Below are 26,254 nucleotides of genomic sequence, written 5' to 3' on the forward strand. Positions count from 1 at the left end.
TAATACATCATAAATGTATTTATCTTATAGCTATATAATATATAGCTATATTTAGCACTAGGTAAGTATAGTATTTGAGCAGGTAAACATGATAGGTTGCAAGTCCTATCAATGGTTTTTATGATTCATTTTCGATGTTACATGTCAGTTTTACCTTACCCCTAATAGATTTCCACACGGCATCGCAACAAAAAGCGTCGTCACTTGGCGGCACGGGTTTGCCGAACAATTGGCACACGAACACGGTGGCAATTAGGCACGGCCAAAGTATCCCACCTGAACAGACCTGAAGCCAATTTTGAAATTCTCTAATTGCCCTTGCTATTACAAGTTGCCGGGACAAGTAGGTACTAAGGCTGAGATCTATAGAGCGTGCTTTGACTTTGCTCAGACCTAAGCTTTTAAAACGAGACGGTTTTATGTCAGCAGTATCGCGCTTTTTGAATTTAACGGGGCCTACAGGACTGTTTTTTAATAATTTTATTCTTATCCCGTTGGCCCCGTTAACGGGGACACGGCCAACGGGGCCAACAGGACTATACGGCGGTCTCGGTCTAAGATAAATCAAAGTGCGCTCTATAGATCTCAACCTAAGTCCTTCCACCTATGCACCCCAGCGCTCACCGTAGGAAGGTCGTCAAACATCTACAAAATTACGGTACCTACCTAAATAAATAAATAATACAAAGGATTAATAATAATAATTGTTTATACTTAATTTAAAAAATGATTTATTGTCATAGATACAAAATTCGATAAATAATAATACAAGGTCAATTCCTAAAAACTACCAATTATAAATTAATATAAGAAAGCAATCATCAAGCATTGTCAAGCAGTCAGCCCCCGGGCCAAAGGTGGCCATGAAGCCTCGATAGCTCAACGGTTGAGGAGCGGACTGAATTCCGAAAGGTCGGCGGTTCAAACCCCCACCCGTTGCACTATTGTCGTACCCACCCCTGGCACAAGCTTTACGCTTAATTGGAGGGGAAAGGGGAGTATCAGTCATGATTAGCATGGCTAATATTCTTTGTAAAAAAAAAAAACTGGCAGCATTGCCACGCTGAATGGCGAAGGACAACCTTTGGACCGTAGGCCCCAGACCCAGAGCACGGATCACAGCCTCTTTCTCTTAGAAAACGTCCGATGTCGTGTTATACTTTTAATATTATAATTAGAATTTATTTATTAATCACTTACCTACTACACAAAATATTTTACAAACAATAATAATAATTAAATATCAGCGAAATATTATTTGCAAACGAAAACAAGATAAACTATAAAAGTATTATTTACTAAACAAAAAAGTTAGGTACGCGCTTGTACATGTTGTCGCCAACGTTGTCTGTCTGTCTGTCTAGAAACCTATAGGGTTCTTCCCGTTGACCTAGAACCATAAATGGTAGGTAGGTTAATCTTAAGTAAAGGCCAAAATCCAATAACCGTGAATTTGTCGTTACATCTCAAGATAGTTTTTTTATAGCGAGCAGGCGAGTCACCTGATGTTAAGTGATTACCGCCGCCCATGAACATTTGCAGCACCAGAGGTACCGCCGATGCGTTGCCAGCATTTCAGGGATTTGCTGATTCGCCCCTTGAATAACCCCATGTTGTAATCTAGTGGGAACACCGGCGATGGGAGTTGATACCACAGTTTGCACGTGCGTGGAAAAAAGGATCTGGCACAACGAGCGGTCGAAGTGCACCAGGTGGCGAGGGTGAAATTGCTTTGACAATTTTAAGTTTAAGGTGGAAGCGACGGGCCTGCCCGCGAAATTCAAATTTAATTTGGTTTTTCGCATTTTTTAAACTAATACGACAACGTAGGCTTATGGCATTTCAATTGCGACAATGGCAGTATCATCCTCACAGGTTTATATAAAAATCTTTACTTGAAAGGGTCCAGTTTAAGAAATTAGCACTAGCATCGGCTAATGTGTCAGAATTAGTATTTAATAATACGAAATAATTTGTTATTTAAGGGCACAGTTAATGGAGAGTTAAATCGATATCTGGGTTAATTTTAGGCCTATTACGAAAGATAACATAATAATAGGCGTAATAAGTTTGTATGGAGAAGCGCGTAAGAAGAGCCAGCTTTGAAGGCCCTGTTTGAAGTACGCACGTTGAGCCATCTCCGAAGGCGGGTTGAGACGTGCGGCTCACGAACATGGTGAAGGCTTTTCACCAGTGGCAGTGTGAGTTCTCATAATATGCTTCATTAGATTACTTCTGTCTGCACATTTGTACTCGCATGTCGTACACGAATATGGCTTTTCACCAGTGTGCGTTCTCATGTGCATCACAAGACTCCAATTTGTTGTATATTTGTAATTGCATAACTTACACAAGAAAGGTCTTTCACCAGTGTGCGTTCTCATGTGCCTCGCAAGAGTAGTATTTCTTGTACATTTGTAATTGCATAACTTACACAAGAAAGGTCTTTCACCAGTGTGAGTTCTCATGTGCCTCACAAGACTACCACTTGCTGTACATTTGTAATTGCATAAATTACACAAGAAAGGTCTTTCACCAGTGTGCGTTCTCATGTGCGCCACCAGACCACTATTTGTTGTACATTTGTAATTGCATAAATTACACAAGAAAGGTTTTTCACCACTGTGCGTTCTCATGTGCATCACTAGACTGCCGTTCACTGTACATTTGTAAGCACATAACTTACACGCGAAAGGTTTTTCACCAGTGTGCGTTCTCATGTGCCTCACTAAAGAGCCACTTAGTGCAGTTTTGTAATCACATAACTTACATGAGAAAGGTTTTATATCAGTGTGTGTTCTCAAGTGTGTCGCAAGACTACTATTTGTTGTAAATTTGTAATTGCATAACTTACACAATAAAGGTCTTTCACCAGTGTGCGTTCTCATATGCGTCCTCAATTGACATTGATATTTACATTTGTACTGGCATACCTTGCAAGTGAACTGTCTTACTTCAGCGTGAGTCTTTATGTGTTTAACCAAGAGACGTTTTCGTTTATACATTTTTCTACAAATGTCACAAATGAACCAACTTTCCTCAGTGTGTGAACTATTTTGTGACAAATTATTAGACTTGATATTAATGTCATTCTTCAAAAAATCGGTTTTACTTTGTAAACAACAAGTTTTTCGTGTTTTCTTCAGCGTCTCGTCGAGTCTCGGCATAACTTTCTTAGAGAACACATTATATAATTTGACAACACAATCTGTTAATCTCTTGTTTTGACAACTGGCGTCTGTATCGGCTTGCTCAGTTGAGCGCACTTTTGTTTCATTATTTGTCGCAAGACTCGCGGGCAGAGGAGCGCCTGAAACGAAACATTTTGACTATTTCTTTGTACATAAAGTTGGTTTACAAAATATGTGTAAAATGTAAAATAAAAAACCGACTTCTAAAACCACAAGCACTAAAAAGTAAAAAATAATTAATGTTTCTACATGTTTAATATATGTATGAAGTCGGGCGAGCTCACACTTGGATTTCTAGTTTATTTTATTATGCTCGCTCGACTTCATACATATATTAAACATGTAGAAACAAAAATTATTTTTTACTTTTTAGTGCTTGTGGTTTTAGAAGTCGGTTTCATTTTTCTTTTGAATTTTTTTTATTTCACAATTTTTAGTAGTAGGTACTATAATATGCTATGCCCAGTTAAAACCTTACTGTTTACTAAGCTATTACACTGATCGCGAGCAATTTACTCTTATCCATTGATGAGTTCTGTTCTCCATCTCCAAGATATTCATCAGATCTTCATAAAATTTATATGGGACCACCTGCGAAGTATACCCTTTCGAACAAAAAAAAAATTCCAAATCGGTCCAGGCGTCTTTGAGTAATCGGGAAACATACATAAAAAATATTTAAAAAAAAGATTCCAACAAATTGAGAACCTCCTCCTTTTCTGAAGTTGGTTAATAAATGCAGCATCTTACCTAAGGTCTGAGCAGAATGTGTAGATGGGCTGGGGTCTGCCTGTCTGTGAAACAAATAATTAAAACAAGTGTAAATTAATAAAAATTTATAACACCCCCGACAAGTGAAGGTTACAGTAACTAGAAAAGAGCTGATAACTTTCAAACAGCTGAACCGATTTTCTTGGACTATTCCGCGCTTACGATCCAAAGTATCTGAGTTTTCCAAAACATCATTTTCAAATAAATAATTATGTATTTAGGCAACGTCCATCTTGACAGCTTGACATTTGTCAATTGACATAATATTATGAACCTAACGGTTATCTAACCTTCTTTTCTACAAGAAAACTAGAAAAGAGCTGAATAACTTTTAAACGGCTGAACCTTTTTTTTTGGATTATAGCTAAGAACACTCTCGATCAAGCCACCTTTCAAACTAAAAAAAGTAAATTAAAATCGGTTCATTCGTTTAGGCGCTACGATGCCACAGACAGATACACAGATACACAGACACACAGATACACACGTCAAACTTATAACACCCCTCTTTTTGGGTCGGGGGTTAATGAGTCTAAAGCATACTATTGTTGCTGTACTGTATATAACAGGTTAGAGAGGAAGAAATATTATAATGATTTCCGATACTAGTATGAGTGTATAACTTGTAACTTGAACTAAATGTCATCGGTACTGGCAGGTATACTGACTTGTTCTCAGTGATGAGTGAAGAGTGTGCAGAGCTAGAGCTCACGGCTGTATGAGGCCTGCATACTTGTGACGTCTCACATTCACCATCACTGTCACCCTTCTGCAAAACATAGAAAAAATAGTGGGTGTAACCATGGCCGTAGCCAGGGGGGAGGGGGTTTGGGGGTTCGACCCCCCCCCCCCCGAAATCCCAGAAAAAGAAAATTTGTTTTAAAATGCATAATAGAATACTCTTGAATTTACCAATCTTTTTTGTAAATATATCAAAAATCTCGCGCTCGATTCACTCGCGCTTTTATATTGTATTAGTTCATGTCCGGAACTTAGTTCACATTGATTTGGGTTTTAAAAAACCCCGTGGGAACTCTGATTTTTTGGAATAAAATACATATGGGATGCTATTTCTGAATAGTATCAAATTTTTGCTAATAAGATGGACCCTGAAAAGGACTTTTGCTAGTATTTTTTGTAAATTTTTTAAAAATTTCGCGCTCGTTTCGCTCGCGCTTTTATTAGTTATATTAGTCGATACATCGGAACTTCGTCGATACGGTATTACGTTTTCGAAAATCCCGTGGGAACTCTTTGTTTTTCGGGGATAAAAATAGCAGAAAAGTAGAGTGAGATGCGTTCAAACATAAAATTTTGTTATGGCTGAGCTTTTTATCTTTTTTTAAGTGTATTAAACAAAAAAAATTGCGCTCGCGCTCCTATTTCTTCTTGTAGTCTAATCCTGCTATCAAATAGAAAGGTAAAATTCCACTAACCAACCAGGTATTCACCCCGTCCAGCCGAGCAAAAGATTTTTTTCTCATGAAAAGATCGGTTAAGACCCGGATGAAACCCAAACCCCCCCCCCCCCCCCCCCCCCCGGTGCTTCAAAAGGTAAAATTAGGTCACCCTAAGTTCGTAGTGGAAAACTATCTCACCTGAAGATTTGCACTCATATGTCGCATGTACACATGTTTCCTCTCAAGAGCTTTGGAAAGAGCTTCATCCAGTGCTCTTGATTCCATCATAATGCTATAGTCAGATATGTCTTCACCATTAGAAGTTATGAACTCCTCAACAACCGACATAGAGTCATCACTTCCTTCAGTTTTCACTAGAACTTGGTGTCCGGTTTCCTCTATTTCTGTATGTTTGTCTTCTGAGGGGTGTTCTACTATGTGTAAGTTACAGTGGTCAGGTCCTAGCATTATCAACTCCATGTTACTTTTTAGTTGATGTTTTGTGCGGTTTATTATTTTAATATGACGTCTTGTTATCTGTTGAGAGACAAGTTAAATATTTAGTGTGTACCCATATATATAAGAATCAAATTTAAAGCAAAGGTGGAATTAATTAGTTCATATACTTAAGTATATATGTATTAAGTACTCACTAATTCATGTTTTTCAACTAAGCTCATCATCAGTTCACGGGCTCTCAGGCTCTTGTCTCTAAATCGAATAGAGTTTATCAATCTCTGTGCACATTGTACGCAAAGTGTTTGTTTTAGGTTTCCTTGATCACACAACTGAAACACAACAACATTTCTTAAATAATCCTTGTTTGTATCTGCACTGTTTCCTACTTATCAAAAACATTTGACCGTGTACTGCAAGGTAGGTTCAATCTAGATTCTAGGGATTCAACTTTAATATACATGGCTCTGTGCTGTGTGTGTAATACAATACATAACTATAGGTACATCACAAATTAACAACTTACAGGCTGTCCAGTTAACTTTTCATATGCTTCTTGCAAATTGTGTTTACTCATTAGTAACATCTTGCTGTCAGTGTCTAGGCATATCAAGCAAACCTGGAAATATACTATTAGTTACTTCTAAAATACTGCTTCTATACAATACTACAACAAATGGTCCTTCTTCAGCCACACTTTATCTGATTTAGTTACTTTTGATTTACTGACAACTAACAATACATGTATATAAAGACCAATGTATATTATACCATATTCTAGCAAATAAACACTTTTTATTCCTATTCTTATGACATTATGAGTTACCTGCACGGTCGAAGGAATAGCACCAGTATGAATTTGCCTTAAGCCACTTTCTGTTTCATAAATGTCATCATTTAGAAAGTGCTGGGAGCAGATCACAGCAGAGTCTGGTAGGTTGTCTGGTTTCCCGAGGGCTCGGAGCCATGCAGCACGGAGATGCACTTCACTCGGGAAACTGGAAATTACCTTTTCTGTTACATATAATAAATTTGTACCATAGTGATTCATATTTACACAGTAAAACTACCTATACTCATGTTTCATACAGTAACTAGTTACATTTCAAATACACACACACTTTTTAGTTGTCTGTCTGTCTGTTTATCTGTCTGTCTGTCTGTTCGTCCGTCCGTCTTGTCTGTCAAGAAACCTATAGGGTACTTCCCGTTGACCTAGATTATGAAATTTGGCAGGTAGATAGGTTTTATAGCACAAGTACAGGAATAATATTAAAATGTGTTTCAATTTTCAAAGTAAGATAACTATACCAAGTGGGGTACAAGTGTGAACGGGTTATGGCTACGACTTGCGAGTCAACTCAAATAATACTCACCCATGAAAACTGATTTCCTTCAGTTCTCCATCAGAGGATGGTATTGTCCGAAATATATTGTCCGAAGTATTTTTGCAGAAATGCACACAACACCGCATTTTCAGTGCTTATTGTTTTGCCTTGAATCTCAATTCTCAAGGTTGATTTATCATTGGAAACGGAGTGATTTACAATCTCTGGGTACTCTTGTGTAAATTAACTAAAACTTTAGTAACACGCAGCGATATAAATGGTATCAGGTGGAGTTAGGCACGCTTAAGCAAATGTTAAATTTGTTAATGGTTAATGGTATGGTAGACGGTAGTTTTCCGTGTTATCTTTGTAATTTAGTGAAATAATTTTTAGACATCAAGTTTATACAAACAATCTAGATTACCCACATTAAGTATGCGTTTGGAATTTGGCTAACCTATTTTAATAGTTTAAAGTACTTTAAAGTTTGTATCACTTTTAGACGTTTAGACGTTTTTGACAAAAAATTGATAGAGTGAAAACCTCGTAAGTGTAAAAGAAGTAACTTTTCAGGAGGAAGAAAAAACTGCGTGCTGTAACCATCGATGGCTGTAGCAGAAGCGAGTATTTACGAGTTTCTCATTTAATGTCATAGATAGCGTTACGAGTATCGAATGAACAAATTAGTCAGATCAGGATGTGCGTTGCGAGGTTTTCTTCCTAGAAACGCAATATAAAATAAATTTGAGCAAAAATGCATTCCCGAGGTTTTCACTAAGACGACAAGACGACGATAATTGACCTATGACATTGACCCACAGATTAGGTATTAGTGACCTGATCAATTCGTGGTCTGTGGTAGTGATTACATACTCTTTGGACATGCTCTGGACAGTTGACATGTTGACACCTTACTTTTTAACGGCTCTGGGTTCTAAATCTTGAAGCGAGCAACAATAGTAATTATTATTTATGTAGTAAATAATAATTGCAAAGGTATAAACTTTTTTACTGGTTTCACGGCCTGTGCTATATTTATAAAGTATTCTGTGACCCTCTACCCGATTTGCTTATTTTGATGCAGTGATGCTAGAGGAACAATCCGACGAGGATTTGAAACTTGCGGGCCGAAAGATTTGCCGGGGTGCTGGCGCTCGCTGTCGTAGAACAAAGGCTGCCAGCAATTAGAACTTCTTCAACTCTAGGACAAGTCTAGGACATGCATGACATTTCCTACCAAACCAAACTAAAAATAATGAGTTAAAATATCTATTAACTATTAAATAATTATTAGGTATACCTTAATATCAACTTTGCTAACGACCAACCCGGGGCAGATCCAATCTATTTGATTTATGTGTGATCGCAAGGTACAATTTTTACTCAAAGTAGGTGCTTTAAATGTACAAGTACAAGCCTTGGTCTATCCAGCAATCTTACTTAGAAAGTGTAAATAAACATTAAAGCCATTTAATGCGTGCACAATAAATAACAAAGATTCCACAATAAATCGGCACAATTCCAGCAAAGCGATTACATATTCAACAAATCAACATTCTTATTCTTTAGTCCATAAAGTTTGCATGTAAAAATCTCACAAGCCACCAGGATACATAAACCAATCCGCACCTGTTGTGCGATTAAAAATAAGGCTAGACGTTTAAAAATCGAACAAGTGCGAGTCGGACTCGCGCACTGAGGGTCCCGTACTTGGGTATTTTTCCAACATTTTGCACGATAAATCAAATACTATTATACATAAAAATAAATAAAAATCTGTTTCAGAATGTACAGGTAAAGCCCTTTCATATGATACCCCACTTGGTATAGTTATCTTACTTTGAAAATTGAAACACATTTTAATTTTTTAAATGATGTAACCACAAATTCGCGGTTTTCAGATTTATTTCTGTACTTGTGCTATAAGACCTAAGTACCTACTTGCCATTTTTCGGGATTCTAGGTCAACGGGAAGTACCCTATAGGTTTCTTGACAGACAGACAGACAGACAACGAAGTGATACTATAAGGGTCCCGTTTTTCCTTTTGAGGTACGGAACCCTAAAAATCAGTCAAGTGCGAGTCGGACGCGCATACGAAGGGTCCCGTAAAATCGTACGAGTAATAACACTTTAAGTAGGTAGATAAGTAAGTATATTGTTTTATTATTTATTGTTATAGAAATAGGTACATATTCTGTGAACTCCAAATTACACGGACAGACGGACGGACGGACGGGTGGACGGACGGGCAACGGAGACTTAGTAAGAAGGTCCCGTTGATACTCGGGTACGGAACCCTGAAAAGCTTGGAGATTAAAATTAAGTGTCAGAACGGATCCAAAGAGTTTGCGTGCAGAATATTAAACTTTTTTTCTGTGTTGTAACAATAGACCTCCCATTGTTTTGTTTTTTAATCTGGGCGATTATGTTGAGCCTTGAGCACAGACTATATCTATGATCGAAGGCCTTGAGGCCAGAGGCCTTGAGCCCCAATGGTGAAGCCTATGCGGAGGATACTGGATAGTGACTTCGTCTGTGTTGGTGTTAGCTGGCGGGTGTGCTCTGCCTTTTAGGAGTGTTTTTTTTTGTTAAAACTGACTGGAAAGCGCTCTAAGGCTGGTTTACAGTGACGCTTACCGCCCGCGCGGGTGGTAAGCGCGGTGGCCGAATAGCCGTCAGCGCGGGCCATCCGCGCGACTATGTAACGATCCAAGAGACGCAAAGCTCGTGGCCCGCGACGCTTACCAACCGCGCTGGCGAAAGCGTCACTGTAAAACCACGATAATTTTCCGAGAACAAAAGTACTACCCTATGTCCTTCCCGGGGTGCATGTGTCTGTATGAAAATCGGTTAAACGGATGGGTCGTAAACAGCTAACAGCAACACAAAAAAAGGTGAACAATAATAAATAATTATTATTATAGATCTATTATTATCTATAGATATTATAGATAACAGCCAGACTGACAGACACATTTTCGCACTGACTGATTTATTCTATTAAAATTTAATTCAATCAACGTCTTTCGAATCACTTAGTGCCAAGTGCATTTAGTAAATTCTAGTACCTACTCAGCCTAAACAAATAAAAAAAAACAAAACACTAGTGCCTAATGGTGCGGGCAGCTTTAATATTGTAGGCATCTATGCAGGTACTTATAAGTATACTAGAGGATGCCCGCGACTTTGTCCGCTTGGATTTAGGTTTTGAAAGATCCTGTGGGAACTGTTTGATTATCCGTGATAAAATGCTTATGTCAATTACAGGGACGTAAGCTACCTCGGTACCAAATTTCATACAAATCGATTAAGCGGATGGGTTTTAGGAATCCCGTGGGAACTCTTTGATTTTCCGGGATAAAAAGTAGCCTATGTCCGTCCCCGGGATATAAGCTAACCCTGTACCAAATTTCGTCAGAATCGGTTAAACTGTTGGGCCGTGAAAAGGTAGCAGACAGACAGACAGACACACTTTCGCATTTATAATATTAGTATGGATTTGAAAATACTAGCCAATCTTTGTGCTTTTAGCCGTCCAGTTGCTCAAATGCAGTTGAGTTTAGTAACTCAACTGCATTTGTGCGGTGCGATCTTAGAGCTTTCTTAGACCACTTCAAATACCTAGCGATGTCGATTCTAGACATAAAATGTGATAATTCCTGTGTGATACGGACATTTGAGTTCTTTCAGACGTAATCGAAGTAAGGTTTATTCACTTAGAAATGTCCAAATACATTTAAAAATTTGGCAGTCAGAGAACTGAGCCGACAGAAGTGAAAACTTAAAACTATGAAATAACAGTGTTTTTTTTTGGATTTTCAAAAGAATCGTAGTAGGTACCTACTGTTTAAAAGTTATAATAAGTATCAAAATTTGTACGCGCTACACGCCATACTTTTAGCTGATTCTAGCTGACCACAATCACACCTGATGGAAAGTGATGATGTGGCCTAACATGGGACGCTTTTACCTAGAAGATGCCTATTCACTCTTGTTTTAAAGATACCCGGATTGTAATTGGTAGGGATCACATGTATCTCTTTCATGCGCGTAAACTTTTATCCCTCATTATCTATCTCTCTTGCTGTCTCTCTCCCTCTCCCCCTTTCTCTCTTTCTTAGGAGGTAAGACTTGCGCGGGAGCTTACTTTGACTTTGCTGACTTAAGTTTCAGTTAAAACGAGACAGATTTATGATAGCGGTATTATGCTGTTTCTTTTGACGTGACAACGTCTTATAATTCGATAGAGCCGGCTGCACGCACGAAAAACCATGACTCATGCGGCGATACCTCGCTCTGAGGCGTTCCATGTAAGGCTTGAAGTGCAAGCGAGAACGCGAAACGAGCGACAAAGAAGCACAATCGGCCTTTGTTGTCACGCGTTCAACTATCGTCAGTAAACCGACTTTACAGACAACCAATTTTTTAATAGTGTCTTAAGTCTGAGTAAAGTCAAAGTACGCTCTATAGATCTCAGCCTAACTCTCATGCCAAAAATCAAAAGGTAGGTAGTTACCTAAGATTGTTACTTTTACATTTACGAACGAAAAATTTGACCACAATAAAGTATAGCCGATTTCTATGTGGAATTTTCTAAGTAAGCAGGCTTTATTAGATAACAAGTTAGTATTTACTTTACCATTGATATAGGATATGGGTAGTTAACTGACAGGCCGTATAAGCACTGTCGATTAGTATACTGGGGAAGTGGAGACTAATTACTCTGGTAGGTAGGTATTTCTTGCATTTCACAAGTTTTGTTTTTCTAGAAAGTAACAATTAGTCTGCAATTATAAACCATTTATTAAGCATTTTAACATAGATTAGATATGACTAAGCGTCCTATTGAACTGAACGAAATAAAGGTGTTAATTACGTATTAGGTACTTTACACTAGTTAGGTACTAAAACTTGATGACCGTCCTGGCACGTCCTGGTGCAGTGGTAAGCGGTGATTTTGGGGATACCCCATTAGGATTTTTAGGGTTCCGTATTTCAAAAGGAAAAAACCGGCCAAGTGCGAGTCAGTCAGATTTTTTTACCTTGGTGCGCGAGTCTGACTCGCACTTGGCCGGTTTTTTTAAAGCCGGGCAATTTCTTCTAATCTTTCACTAGCCAAACTCTAATAGGGAGGGTTTATTTGGGACTTTACCAAATAAACACGCAACGGGCACCAAGGTCTCTCATATTATTACATCGCGTCGATGTTTTCATTAGGTAGGTAGGTGGTAATGCACCAACCACATAATAATATTTCAATTGTGATAAATTAAGACAGAAAGAAAGAAAACTTTTTTTTATTCGATCATTATAACACTAGGTACAATAATCTTAAAACTAATTTAATTAATCTACATAATATTATACTTATAAGTCAAAATATACTAAATAAAGTGTCATATTACGTGACCAAATATAGGTCTCCCACTCAGCATAATGCTACAGCAATCTGCAGCGCTCGTTTTCAGTGGGAGCCTAAAAAGTAAGGTCACGGACTACAAGATACTTATACTAATTTAGTTTAAAGAATACTATCTACTATATTGTAAAATAAAGTATGCAGGCAAGGATTAAACAAAAATTTAAAAAAAACCACAAAGACTAATAATATAAAAATGACGGTAAATTATTATAGTAGTTTTATTGATTTTGTATAGGCAGGTACCTATACCAAATTTCTGCCGGGAATCGAACCCGGGACCTCCCTCTAAGACCACAGCGCTTACCACTGCGCCACGGAGAGTTGATAGAAGATTGTGTGAAGTCTGCTAACCCGCACTTGGCCAGCGACCCAGGGCGGCGGACGATGGCCTAAATCTCTGTTCTCAGTAGTAATGATGATGATTGTTCTTAGCTTGCGTGATTAGAGAAATGATAGATGGTTATCATTGTCACCCGAAGCTACACACTTTCTTTACGTAAAAGCTCACCAAGACTAAAAGGGGGTTTTAAAGAACAAGGCAATTTATTAAAGTTTGAACTTTTGACCTTACAAGTCGCATGAGCTAATGATGTGTCGAACATCCTATTAGGTGTTGTGGTGTGTTGTGTGACAATGTTACAGGTAAAATGCTGAACTGCGTAAAAGAACAAAAATACCTACCTATTGATTTTTACCCGACTGCGGCGAAACTCAAAAGGAAAGGTATGTGTGGACCTGTATGTAGATATGACGGTTCCTATGTCCACTCATATCTACTCAACGGCTCAACCGATTTTGATAAATGATACGTCTGGATGACAAGACGTGTGTCACTGAGTACATAAAGTTCAAAGTTACGCGGTCTTAAAAATTTACATTCAAATCTTTGAGCCCCTGTAATTTAAAACTACATATTTTAGAAAAATCTAAAACACCACAGACACAGATATTAGTTTCTAGAATATGTCTGCAAAATTTCATGAATTTTGGTTGCTTAATATTCAAATGAAATTGGAACTACGATTGTATGAAACGAGTGACGGAGAGAGCCCTCTTAATCTTTTAATAATGTAAATGTGCGAACATGCATTCTAGCACCATATTAGCGTTTTCCCCGCTAATTAGTTAGTAACCACTGATAACTCCTAGGGATTACTTTACACTAAGTATTTTTACTTATCTATTTGTAGAGGAGCCAAAGGAATAAACATTTATCGATACGGTACTGGGTAATAATATAGAAGTTAAAATCGAATATGCAAATGTTAGTTCAAGATAAGTAAATGTTACTTGTTTATGTACTTAATCAAGTACCTATTTACATATAAATACCTAAGTACCTATATTTTGTATGCAGTATTTACTGGAAGTACATACTTAAGTACCTTTAACCAACTTACACAAGTTATTTTTAATACGATTACAAGTGTAAATTAAAAATTTATAACACCCCCGACAAGTGAAGGTTACAGTAACTAGAAAAGAGCTGATAACTTTCAAACGGCTGAACTGATTTTCTTGAATTATAGCTGAACACTCTTGGTCAAGCCACCTTTCAAACAAAAAAAAAAAACAAAATTAATATCGGTTCATTAGTTTAGGAGCTAAGATGCCACAGAGAGATACACAGATACACACGTCAAACTTATAACACCCCTTTTTTGGGTCGGGGGTTGAAAATAGGTTTAGTTAATTATAATTTTGTACTGTAGAAGCACTTAGTTATAACTATTCATCCATAAAAGATAATAATAGGTAAGTCGATTGTTGCTTTCTTTAAACAATGAAAACACCTTTATGCTTTAATTCACGAAGTAGGTACCTATGGATGCGGTAAAATTCGTACTTTGCACAAGACAAAGTTTAAAACTAAAACCCGACTGCAAACGTCTTAATAAACGCTTAAATTGCTTTTCTGTCGCTTGGTAGATTTTAATGCTGTACAGTTATATTCATGAACTCAGAATTTTCTTCTCTTTCATTTGACACTCAATACAATAGCAAATTAAAAAAAAATTGGACACCACTGCTTTTATCGTACAAAATATAGCCTATTTCACCCGGACCTTTACAACGAATCAATTGACACCTCATTCATCAAAATCGGCCCAGTATTTTAGGCGCTACAGTGGAACACACATAATCTGGATACAAACATACATACATACATGGACTGCTAAAATCATAACCCTTCCGTTTGGATTTGCCGTAGTCGTAAAAAGGTAACTAAATAAAAGGTTAAAAGCGCAATGCTGGGAAACAAGCGGCACAAGATCGTCAAGTATTATACAGCGATCCTTGCAAGAGAACTGTGGACGTCCAACAGTAGACGTTTATCAGTTAAATTACAACAGAGTCTCGATAGCTCAACGGTTGAGAAGTGGATTGAATTCCGAAAGGTCGGCGGTTCAAACCCCACCCGTTGCATTATTGTCGTACCCACTCCTGGCACAAGCTTTACGCTTAATTGGAGGGGAAAGGGGATGTTAGTCATGATTGAAATGGCTATTATTCTTTTTAAAATAAAAAAAATAAAAATTAGGGTCCCACGGTGTTAGATTACCTTTTATGAAAGCGGAGCGATGGGAGGCAAGTGGAACAAGACCGTATTCCACTGCGATCTTTGCAAGAGAACTGTGGATGTCCAACAGTGGACTGTGGACGTTTATCAGTTAAATTACCATGTCCATGCAACTTTCCTTGCCACCTCTGGTGGTGGGGGTCTGGGGTGTCACTCTCACGTCCCGCGTGGCAGGAAGCGTTCTCGGCACGCGCGTCGTTTCCTCGCTGCCAGGATGTTTTGCGCTGCGAGTTGCTATTTGCGTTACTAGGTTCCGTTGTGTCTAGCAGTAGTAATGCCCAGAGCTGGATTAGAACACAATAATAGATTCCAACAAATGGTGCGACAGTGGATTTACGATATCGACGTTTTTTGTCATAGGCTTGTTACCTGCCTCTCCTTGATTTATTTATTACTAGCTGATGCCCGCGACTTCGTCCGCGTGGATTTAGGTTTTTCAAAATCCCTTTGATTTTCCGGGATAAAAAGTAGCCTATGTGCTAATCCAGGATATTATCTATCTCCGTTCCAAATTTCAGACAAATCCGTCAAGTAGTTTTTGCGTGAAGGAGTAGCAAACATACACACATACACACAAACTTTCGCCTTTATAATATTAGTGTGACTAATGTGATTTGGGGTAGTATTAATTACGGGTTATTATCGTTACGGGTTACGGCATCAAAAATACGGGAGACAGTTGCTTTACATAGATTTTTTACCTGTGTCCGAAGAAACAGCTTTTAAAAGCTCTTCATTTTGTGAAACAAATTACCCACATTATATCAAAACTTTGCATGTTAACACATAAATTGAGTCGGTTTTGGCACGCATTGCGGCACAAGGAAAATATTGTTTCTACTGGACAAAACGTTAAAATTTGGTTTCGTCCCAGCCAGCTCTGGCTGAATTTGTAGAAAATACGGGAGCTTTATTTACCCCATATTTTATTTTTGCAATTACGGGGTTCTGTATCATCATACCCTGAAATATGGGGTGTATATTTAGGTATACATTGGGGCAAATAAAACACTAACTTTACATATTAGCTGCTGTAATAATCGGTCTGTACATGTCTCTTAGGCAAACAATGGCCGACTGACTAGTCACACAATGTATATGTATAATAACAAGATAACGCCTACTGTAAAATATACGCAATTAATGCACAACCTGACAAGGCGCTACGCCGAAACACGGGGTAACCCGTAAAATACGGAGCATCTTGAAATCCTAGTAGCTATATAGGTAACTAGCTGATACCCGCGACTTCGTTCGCGTGGATGTAGGTTTTTTAAAATTCCCGTGGGAACTCTTTTATTTTCCGGGATAAAATATCCAGGGTATAATCAGCTATCTCCATTCTCAGCCCAATCCGTCCAGTAGTTTTTGCGTGAAGGAGTAACAAACATACACACACACACACACACACCCACACACACACACTAATACAAACTTTCTCCTTTATAATATTAGTGTGATACAAGTACCTATGTAATTATGTATAGATAATAAATAGATTCTACCAAATCCAAAACACGTTTTCTCTACAAACAACTATGTATTTGCAGAAGACAGCTTGCACCGCATACCTCGAACACGAAGGTCATTGTTGCATTCAGACCTGTAAATAGATTCTAATACTATAAATAATGCAATTAATTTGCCTTGTTTGCGTACATCTGTAAATGCAGGATTAGCTTCTGACAGAGTTATTTGCAATGTACAAGTAGTTGCAACTTGCAACCACAATGACCATTCGCATTCAATGATTACAATATAACAGTGAAATAATTTTTCTTTCACAATGGACCTTTTTATAGTAATTATTATTAAAGAACTAGAGGATGCCCGCGACTTCATCCGCGTGGATTTAGGTTTTTAAAGATCCCATGGGAACTGCTTGATTTTCCGGGATAAAAAGTAGCCTATGTCCGTCCCCGGGATATAAGCTAACCCTGTAGCAAATTTCGTCAGAATCGGTTAAGCTGTTTGGCCGTGAAAAGGTAGCAGACAGACAGACAGACAGACACACTTTCGCATTTATAATATTAAGTATAGTATGGATAGAATTAAAAAGTCGGCGAGACATTGAAGAAAAAACACCTACGTCGAAATTAAAAGATCATTATGACCCATCACTAAAAATCATGGGTCTCTTATTTTCTTCTTCCTTATATCGAGTACATATGCGTCCACCACTGGGCCTTATCAAGAGCCAGGCCAGCAAAGACAGTTATCCGTCTTTCACGTCCACCCGCCTTCTAGACCGTCGAGTGTCGACCTGGCTAAAAATCATCCTATGAGGTCCTACACTGCGCTTACAATTAGGAACCCTTCAAAGCCGCAAAGTGCCGCGATAACACCTGATAATAATTATTCTGATAAAATATTACGTAACAGAACCCAAGTGCAAACAATCCTGGTTTTTATTATTTCCCTGCGACATTATGAATAGATTAATAAGCTCAGGTACCCGGCAGTATTTTATAGTTCGCAAGAAAGATGGCCGACACAGGCGAGTCTTGGTCATTTACATCATTATGGAGCGGATATGAGGAACAATTGAATATTGATGCCCGTCCGCATGGGGATGGTCATTTGTCTAATCAATATTAACAAGTAAAAATCAAACGTCCGTTTGCCGGACGCTTGGCTGTGGGACGAGCATGCGTTTCAATTTTCTAGGGCAAATTTTGTCCAGCCTACTGATTCGCTAACTCGTTGTATAATAGTGTTTCCATATATGAAATTATATTATATTATTTAATTAAATATTGATAATGTGGAAACGCTCTTACTGTTAGAGTGTTTCCACATTAGCTGAACTTAGGTACATTGTCTCTGTGTGTGTAGTCTTGACGTGCGGCGGCTATTTTGAAACTTGGACTATTCCATGTTTGGTTGTAAATATGATGTCGTCATCATTTAATACGACATAATTACTTTAATTAAACTATTAGAATCTAGATTCTAGTCTAGACCATGCTTGTGGGATAAAACTCACGAGGAATATAAAAATAAAATACTCCGAGACAATAATTGGCGACAAGTATGTGAATACCTTAATAAGAAGCACGAAAGTGATTAAAAAACTTTCCAGAAGCGTTTAGTAGCTAGCTAAAAAGAGTATAAAATGCTCCTTCTGAATATTTAGCTTGTAGAATGGGATATATCTGTCTAAAAGATCTGTCCACAGACAGTATTGGACAGATCTTTTTAACCGACTTCAAAAAGGTGGAGGATCTTAATTCGTCAGAATCTTTTTTTTGCGTCTCAAATGATCTGATAGGAAGGATTTTCAGGAATCCCATTCGAGTGAAGCCGGGGCTGTTGGTCAGCTAAGTAGGTAATTAATTGTAATCTATCATTTGATAAATCCATACTAATATAATAAAGGCGAAAGTTTGTGTGTATGTATGTGTGTGTGTATGTTTGTTACTCCTTCACGTAAAAACTACTGGATGGATTTGCCTGTTCTGAATGAAAATAGATTATACTCTGGATTAGTACATAGGCTACTTTCTATTCCGGAAAATCATAGAGTTCCCATGGGATTTTTAAAAACCTAAATCCACGCGGACAAAATCGCGAGCATCCTCTAGTAATCAATAAAAACAAAAATCAGTCAAATAAATGGTCCATTTTTTGTCCCGTGTTTTATGGCCACCCTTCTAGCGCGGTGAAAGTTCTGGATAAGCTTTTATTATTAGCTTCTGGCTTCCCTTGTGGAATGAAAGCTAATGGCTAAGCTATCTTTTGCTATTTGTGTATTTATTAACCACCGATCCAAAAAGAGGGGTGTTAAAAGTTTGACGTGTGTATCTTTGTATATGTCTGTGGCATCGTAGCTCCTAAACTAATGAACCGATTTTAAAATTTAGTTTTTTTTTGTTGAAAGGTGGCTTAAATGGATTTTTAAAAATTTATTTACGAGGTCGAAGCTTAAGTCGCGAGTATCATCTAGTCCTTACTATAATATTATAAATGAGAAAGTGTGTCTGTCTTTCTGTCGGTCTGTCTGTCTGCTCCGTTTTCACGGCCCAACCACTGAAACGATTTTAATGAAATTTGGTACAGACTTGGGATACATCCCGGGGAAGGACATAGGCTACTTTTATCCCGCAAAATTGAAGAGTTCCTACGGGATTTAAAAAACCGAAATCCACACGAGCGAAGCCGCGGGCACCCTCTAGTAGTAAATAAAGCACCCATATTGCACAAATTAATATAAAAGCTACTATAAATTTTAAAATATAGGTACTTACTTAGTTAAAAAATCTTTGAAAGTGCAAACTTCCGGTTCATTGACCCTGCACTGTCAAAGTAGTTAACATCGTAAATTAGTATACAATGGGCATGCATATTCCGAAAAGAATTATAATTTTGGGCACGGAGGAGTTGAAAGGACGTTGCCAAGATCACCTCTGCTCTGTACAAAAAAAGCTGAACGATAGTTTTGCTGTCTGATTTTAGGGTTCCATAACTGAAGGATGCGAACAGGGTCCCATAACGACACCTCCACTGTCCGTCCATCTATCCGTCCGTCTGTCTGTCCAACCATGGTGACGGACGGACGGACGCATAGAGTCACTCTGTCCGTCCGTCCTTGTTATATGTCAGTTTGTCACCGGACTGTATCTCATGAACCGTAATAGGTAGAGGTATCACAAAGTGTGTATTTCTATTGCCGCTATACTTAACAACAAATAATAAAACGTATATAGCTCCGTAAAGTTAGAGGTGCGTGGCCGGAATCGAACCCTCGACCCCCCTTTCATACATGCACTGCACGATGTGCAAGTAATCACAACAACAACAACAAGTAACAACTTAACTTTTTAATTTACACTTGTAACAAGTTAACAAGTGTAAATTAAAAATTTATAACACCCCCGACAAGTGAAGGTTACAGTAATTAGAAAAGAGCGCTGATAACTTTCAAACGGCTGAACCGATTTTCTTGGATTATAGCTAAGAACACTCTCGATCAAGCCACCTTTCAAACAAAAAAACTAAATTAAAATCGTTTTAGTTTAGGAGCTACGATGCCACAGATAGATACACAGATACACAGATACCACATCAAACTTATAACACCCCTCTTTTTGGGTCTGAGGTTAAAAACATAATATTTTTATAGGTAGGTAGGTCTTTTTTATATATAAAGTTGTTTGAAAAGGTTCAAGTACCTATACTCATACAGTATTATTATAATAAAGTCTAATAATAATATGCAGATTAACCGGAAAAGATTGTAAACGAATCATAGATGCAAGATGCGACTCAGTAACATCGAATATAATAAGCTATTCAGGCAGAGAGTTGCCATGATATCTACTAGAGTAGCGATATTCGGTAAACTGTCTCTGGTTTGGTCTCTTTGGAGGCTTCGGCCGTGGCTAGATATCATGCTACCGCCAAGGCCGTGCCGCCAAACGATTTAGCGTTCCGGTACGATACCTCGTACAAATTGATAAGGACTGCCAGGCTCTTTCCAAATTATGCTGCGACGCTTAGACTGTGCACTTACCACCAGATGAAATTGTAGTCAAGGAATAATTATGTCATCTTAAGCTTTTTTAATTAGATAATTTTGACGCCCGATGTATTTAGTTGCGGAGCACACTCTGGTAACGGTCGGGGCTCCTAATATTTTAAGATCACTTCGTTGTCTGTCTGTCTGTCTGGCAGTTTGGAGAAAACGGTGGTGCCTAAAGTTTTGTTCTCATATTTGGTGTTTGTGGAATACTATAAAATGTTACATAGAATCATGAAATTCAGGTAGGAAGACAGATCGTTTAACAAACATTTCATATTATAAGTACCTAAATTATGTACCTAATTATGAAAAATCGAAAAATCTAACTTACCTACGGCCATCTTGATTATCACAGTCAAAGTGGGCGTCTATCGGTTGATGACGACGTACAAGGGTTGCACCTCCATGATCTATTTAACTCGATGCATTCAGGCATCAAGCAGATTTACAACGAGGCGTCTAAAATTATCATGTCTAATGTAGATACAAGTAATTGTAATGTACGTAATGCAATAGAGACATTAGCATAATTTATTCGCCATAAATCCTAAGTGTTATCAACGTGCGCAGCAATTATGCGGATCCCTTTATCATGGCATGGTTTATTTCGCTTAGGACCTAGAAGCCCTTAAAATATTCCATGGCTGAAAAGTTGTCACTGACAACTCTTCGTCACATGTTTTTTTTTATTAAGAAAATAGCGAGTAAACGAGCAGGCGGGTCACCTGATGTTAAGTGATTACTGCCGCTCATGAACATTTGCAGCACCAGAGGTACCGCCGATGGTTTGCCGGCATTTCAGGAATTTGTTGGTCCGCCCCTTGAATAACCCCATGTTGTAATCTAGTGGGAACACCGCCGATGGGAGTTGATACCACAGTTTGCATGTGCGTGGAAAAAAGGAGTTGTCGTGGCCAACCGTGATTTCAACCGATGCATACCCATCACTTATCAAAATTGGACTTTCAGAGCTCAGAATCACTCAGCGGGCGACGAAGCTAGAGAGAGAAGCTAGAGTTAGAGGGGAGAGAGCTATGCTTGAGTTTCTCTACGTGATCAAATCAGAAATGAAGAGATCTGTAGGAGAACCAGAGTAATCGGCATAGCTGGTTACGCAACGGATTGCGTAGCTAAAGGGCAGGCCGGGTCAGTTTTTTTAAAGTTTCCGTACCTCAAAAGGTAAAAAGGTACCCTTATAGGATCACTTCATTGTCTGTCTGTCTGTATGTCGTGTCTATCAAGAAAACCTATAGAGTACCTTCCGTTGACGTAGAATCATGGGAAGTAGGCTAGTCTTATAGCACACGTAAGGGAGAAAATCCCGTACAAATTCAAGTGATCTAGGTCATCTTTTAGTTTTCCTAGGTATATTAATAATATTAGGAATATGGACGGTTTGGTACCCGAGGTGGGACCAAGTGGCACAACCAATTCGTATTTCACTCAGCGATATGTACATGGCAATTAACCAGCTCTCTGCCAATAAATCTACAGCACAGATACAGCCCATAGCGATAGTAATTGAATTGTTAGGGGCTTCACATTATAATTATACGGCTAAATAAAATATAGCGAGATCTACCAATTATACCGACTTGTATAAGGTCGATTTTTAGAGTTCCGTATCTCCAGAGGAAAAAAGGAACTCATATAGGGTCACTTTGTTGTCTGTCTGTCTGTCGTGTCTGTCAAGAAAACCTATAGGGTACTTCCCGTTGTCCTAGAATCATGTTTGACAGGTAGGATAACACTACTAAAGGAAAAAATCCGTAAACCATCAATTTGTGGTTAAATCTCCAAAATAAAATAAAAAGTACCTACCTAATGAAAAAATATTAGTTAACTAAATCACATATAGATGGCGCTGTACATCATTAACTGGCAGTGTTCTACATAATGGTGGATCACATACTTGAGACAAACAGCAAACAGCAAGCGTGTTGCCACCGATATTGATTGGTTATACATCGCTGCTTCATTGAGTGGTAAGTTTCCTTAGAAAACCTTCGATGGATTAAAAACAAATGTCAAATGAACTCTATGACTATCATTCATAGTAGAACACTGGTCTTAGGTAGATAATTTCTTGAGATCTCACATCAGGAAATTAAACGTGCTCCGAGCGTATAATTTGCAATATGCACTTGAAATGCATCGTTGGCAAAACTAAATTAGTATATTTGACGGTTAATCCCATCTAGTTTAATTGCCTATCAGTTAAACATTTAAGAGGGCTCTCTCCGTCACTCGTTTCATACAATCGTAGTTCCAATTTCATTTGAATATTAAGCAACCAAAGTCCATGAAATTCTGCAGGCATATTCTAGAAAGATAAGATTTTAAGATAAGATAAGCCCTGTTAAGATTTTAAAATAATCCAACGGTTTCCCGAGCCTAACAATTATCTTGTTAGTTAAGTAATAAACTTTCACGACTTGATTGGATATTCGCCTTGTTTATTTTGTACCTACATAAATACCTACTATTGTTCAGAATCTATAATTATGCAGGCGCCTAGAGGGGATATTATGACAATTCAATTTAGTATTATAGCAAGGAAGCGATGATAGCATGATACTTATAGCCCAGTGGTTAAGTGGTTCTATTCGGAGGATCCAGGCTTCAATCTTCGGCACGCAAGTCAAATTCGGAGCTATGTGCGCTTTTAGTAATTAAATATCATTTGCATCACTTGCTTTAACAGTGAAGGAACATTGCGAGGAACAAATATTTCGAGTTAGGTTAGCGGTAGATTAGGATTTTTAATATTACTTAGTTCTTTTGGATATTAGGCACTCATCCGATCCGAGTCCCTGAAAATACGAATATACATATACAAGTGTAAATTAAAAATTTATAACATCCCCGACAAGTGAAGATTACAGTAACTAGAAAAGAGCTGATAACTTTCAAACGGCTGAACCGATTTTCTTGGATTATAGCTAAGAACACTCTCGATCAAGCCACCTTTCAAATAAAAAAAACTAAATTAAAATCGGTACATTAGTTTAGGAGCTACGATACGACAGACAGATCCACAGATACGCACGTCAAACTTATAACACCCCTCTTTTTGGGTCGGGGGTTAAAAACTCGGACCGAACTCGGATATTGCTTACGTACTAATCCGATCTCTGATCCAAATCCAAGCCATTCAGTGGACATCTTTGACATATTTTGTAAGTACGTCCGATTTGAATCCGAGGCACATCCGAGATTAGTCACGGATGACGGAGAGATATCATTTTCAGGGTCTCGAATCGGATCAGTGAGTAAGCGATCTGTAAGAAATTGTAGAATTGACAACGCGGACTGGAATTTTCAGTAGGTACCTTCTGAAAAATGCGTTGCGATGCGTGTAGCGCGTTTTGCACAAAAGGTAGGTATTGGTACGTGTAGAACTTACGACCCCAATTAATCTCAAAAGAAATCACACAAATGTTTATAAAAGCTTTTAGAAGGAGTTCTAAACAGTAGGAGGTCATTAACCAACGCGTGTAGGAGAATACTTGGATATTTACAAAACTGTGGGTAAATACATCTAGCAGTCTACAATACGATAAAAATACGATGAAAAAATACGCACTGTATTCAAAACTTGCTTTTTTATTTTTCATAATTAATTGTATTGCTTTATATTACTTTTTATTAACTATTCCTGTCAGGAATCTGAACCCGGGGACTCCCACTAATAAAACCACAGCGCTTACCACTTCGCCAGGGATGTCGTCAAAACCCAGTGGTCCTGTACTACGGCAGAATCGAACGACGATGAGGCTACTCCCTCTAAAGTGAACGTGTTGCTTTTTGTTCTAAACCAGTGTTCCAAACAGTAGCCAGTAGGTAAACCGAATCAAAGGAAATGTTAAAACAACATCAAAGTTCTAACGTTCTGGGCGATCAAGGACTCATTAGGTGTTAAAGCTTCCCGCTTGTTGATAACGGAAGCCAATGAAAAGTTTGCTTTTTTATGTTCGGTGCTGGTTAGAGTGATTGACATGAGAGAATTTGGGCTAGTTTTGGAGTGAGCAAGCTTAGATATACATACAAAATTTGGGCACGCTCTTTATGAGTTTTCGGAGTTATGTGGATTTTAAACAATCAAATATCACTTGCTTTTGCACCATTAGGTGAAGGAAAACATCGTGAGGAAACCTGCATGCTTGCGAGTTCTTCATGATGTTTCCAAAAGGTCTGGTCTGCCAATCCACACAGGGCCAGCGTGGCAAACTACCCTTCTCATTTTGAAAGGAGACCTTGCCAGTAATGTCTAAATTAGAGCCTCGATAGCTCAACGGTTGAGGAGCGGACTGAATTCCGAAAGGTCGGCGGTTCAAACCCCACCCGTTGCACTATTGTCGTACCCACTCCTGGCACAAGCTTTACGCTTAATTGGAGGGGAAAGGGAAGTATTAGTCATGATTAGCATGGCTAATATTCTTTATTAAAAAAATATGAGCCGGCAATGGGTTGATCATGATGGTGATGAACTATGTCATCTTATACAGTGATTAAACACCCATGTTTACATACTGTTTACACTGTTTATACCTATTTCGGCTAGGATAGGAAGTAACGGAGTCATTTCACACCTTTCTATAGAAACTGGTTCAGTAGTTACTCACTGCACTGCTAAATGTCTAATTAATTTCCGATTATCACGTTTTACAACTTGAACAGTTGAACATTCATGAAAGAATCGCTTTTATGTTTAAACTAAACTGGTAAACTTACAAATTAAGGTAACTTGATCTCGTACTGAACTGAATTAAGGTAACTTGATCTCGTACAGAAAAGTAGGTGTACTTTTCTGTAATTAAAGATTCGAAATGAAGAGATCCGCAGGAGAACCATGATAGAGTGAACTAGAGAGCTCTCGGTGTGATCGATATATCAAATATTAGGCTATGGTGACGTAAAATCAATGAAAAACAGGACTATTTAGGGCTTTAGCAAAGGAGCTGATAAGTCCTACTCAAGAAACAGCAGTATTAAGAGGTAAGACGCAACTGAATGAAAAATACAGAGCACTGGGCGTGGCGTCCTCTAAAAGAGAACTTCCAAAGGCTGTTTTGATGATGATTTTGTCTAAGAGGTTCCTCTAGAGCCTTTACAAAGTAAAAGATTGTCAAATCAAAAATCTTTTTTCAGGAAATCCGTAGGAGAACCCAAGTGAGACACGACCCAACGGCTTAGCAAGCTGAAGTGACAGTGGTAGGCCGTGTCTATCGCAGAATCTCAATGGTTGCTGGGGCAGACGTGTTCTAGAGTGGAGATCACGTACACAGCGTACGACGACTTTGAAGCCCGGTACTGACGACCTTAAGAAGATAGGGTAGGTGGATGAGGAAGGCGGAGGACGTTGTGTGGTGGCGGGTTCTCGGGAAGGCTTATGTCCAGTTGTTATTGCTTGATTGATGGAAATCTTTGGAAAACATGGATTAAATTATCCTTGTCTTAAATAAGTCGTTTAAAGGATCATACTGCAAGGATGCCGCAAGGGATGTCGCTAAGGCCATAGTAAATTGATTAGTGCGAGAAAATGTTGTAATCTCAGGTCGCGGGTCCTTTATTGAGGACCA

At 38.3% G+C, this 26,254-nt stretch overlaps 1 protein-coding gene and 1 long non-coding RNA gene across 2 annotated transcripts; one reads left to right on the plus strand and one right to left on the minus strand.

Annotated features, from left to right (window-relative positions):
• Nucleotides 1-1,869: 1,869 nt before the first annotated feature.
• Nucleotides 1,870-7,730, minus strand: LOC123876764 (zinc finger protein 2-like). The gene is made up of 8 exons (XM_045923122.1): nt 7,195-7,730; nt 6,645-6,816; nt 6,345-6,437; nt 6,016-6,150; nt 5,561-5,899; nt 4,631-4,731; nt 3,942-3,985; nt 1,870-3,310 (listed from the first exon to the last, which is right to left on the minus strand). The coding sequence occupies exons 1-8, from the start codon at nt 7,290-7,292 to the stop codon at nt 2,166-2,168; spliced, it is 2,127 nt and encodes a 708-aa protein (XP_045779078.1). The 5' UTR covers nt 7,293-7,730; the 3' UTR covers nt 1,870-2,165.
• Nucleotides 7,731-13,090: 5,360 nt separating this feature from the next.
• LOC123876779 lies at nt 13,091-24,815 on the plus strand. The gene is made up of 3 exons (XR_006798421.1): nt 13,091-13,229; nt 15,700-15,701; nt 24,803-24,815. It is a non-coding gene; the product is annotated as an uncharacterized LOC123876779 (long non-coding RNA).
• Nucleotides 24,816-26,254: the final 1,439 nt, after the last annotated feature.

Source organism: Maniola jurtina, chromosome 22 (genome assembly GCF_905333055.1).
Source record: "Maniola jurtina chromosome 22, ilManJurt1.1, whole genome shotgun sequence".
Classification (NCBI taxonomy): domain Eukaryota; kingdom Metazoa; phylum Arthropoda; class Insecta; order Lepidoptera; family Nymphalidae; genus Maniola; species Maniola jurtina.

Coding starts and splice junctions, on each gene's coding strand:
- LOC123876764 (XM_045923122.1), bottom strand. CDS start 7,292: ATGCGGTGTTGTGTGCATTTCTGCAAAAATACTTCGGACAATATATTT. Junction 3,986..4,630: donor TCACTCATCACTGAGAACAA/GTCAGTATACCT, acceptor TTTGTTTCACAG/ACAGGCAGACCCCAGCCCAT. Junction 3,311..3,941: donor ACATTCTGCTCAGACCTTAG/GTAAGATGCTGC, acceptor GTTTCGTTTCAG/GCGCTCCTCTGCCCGCGAGT.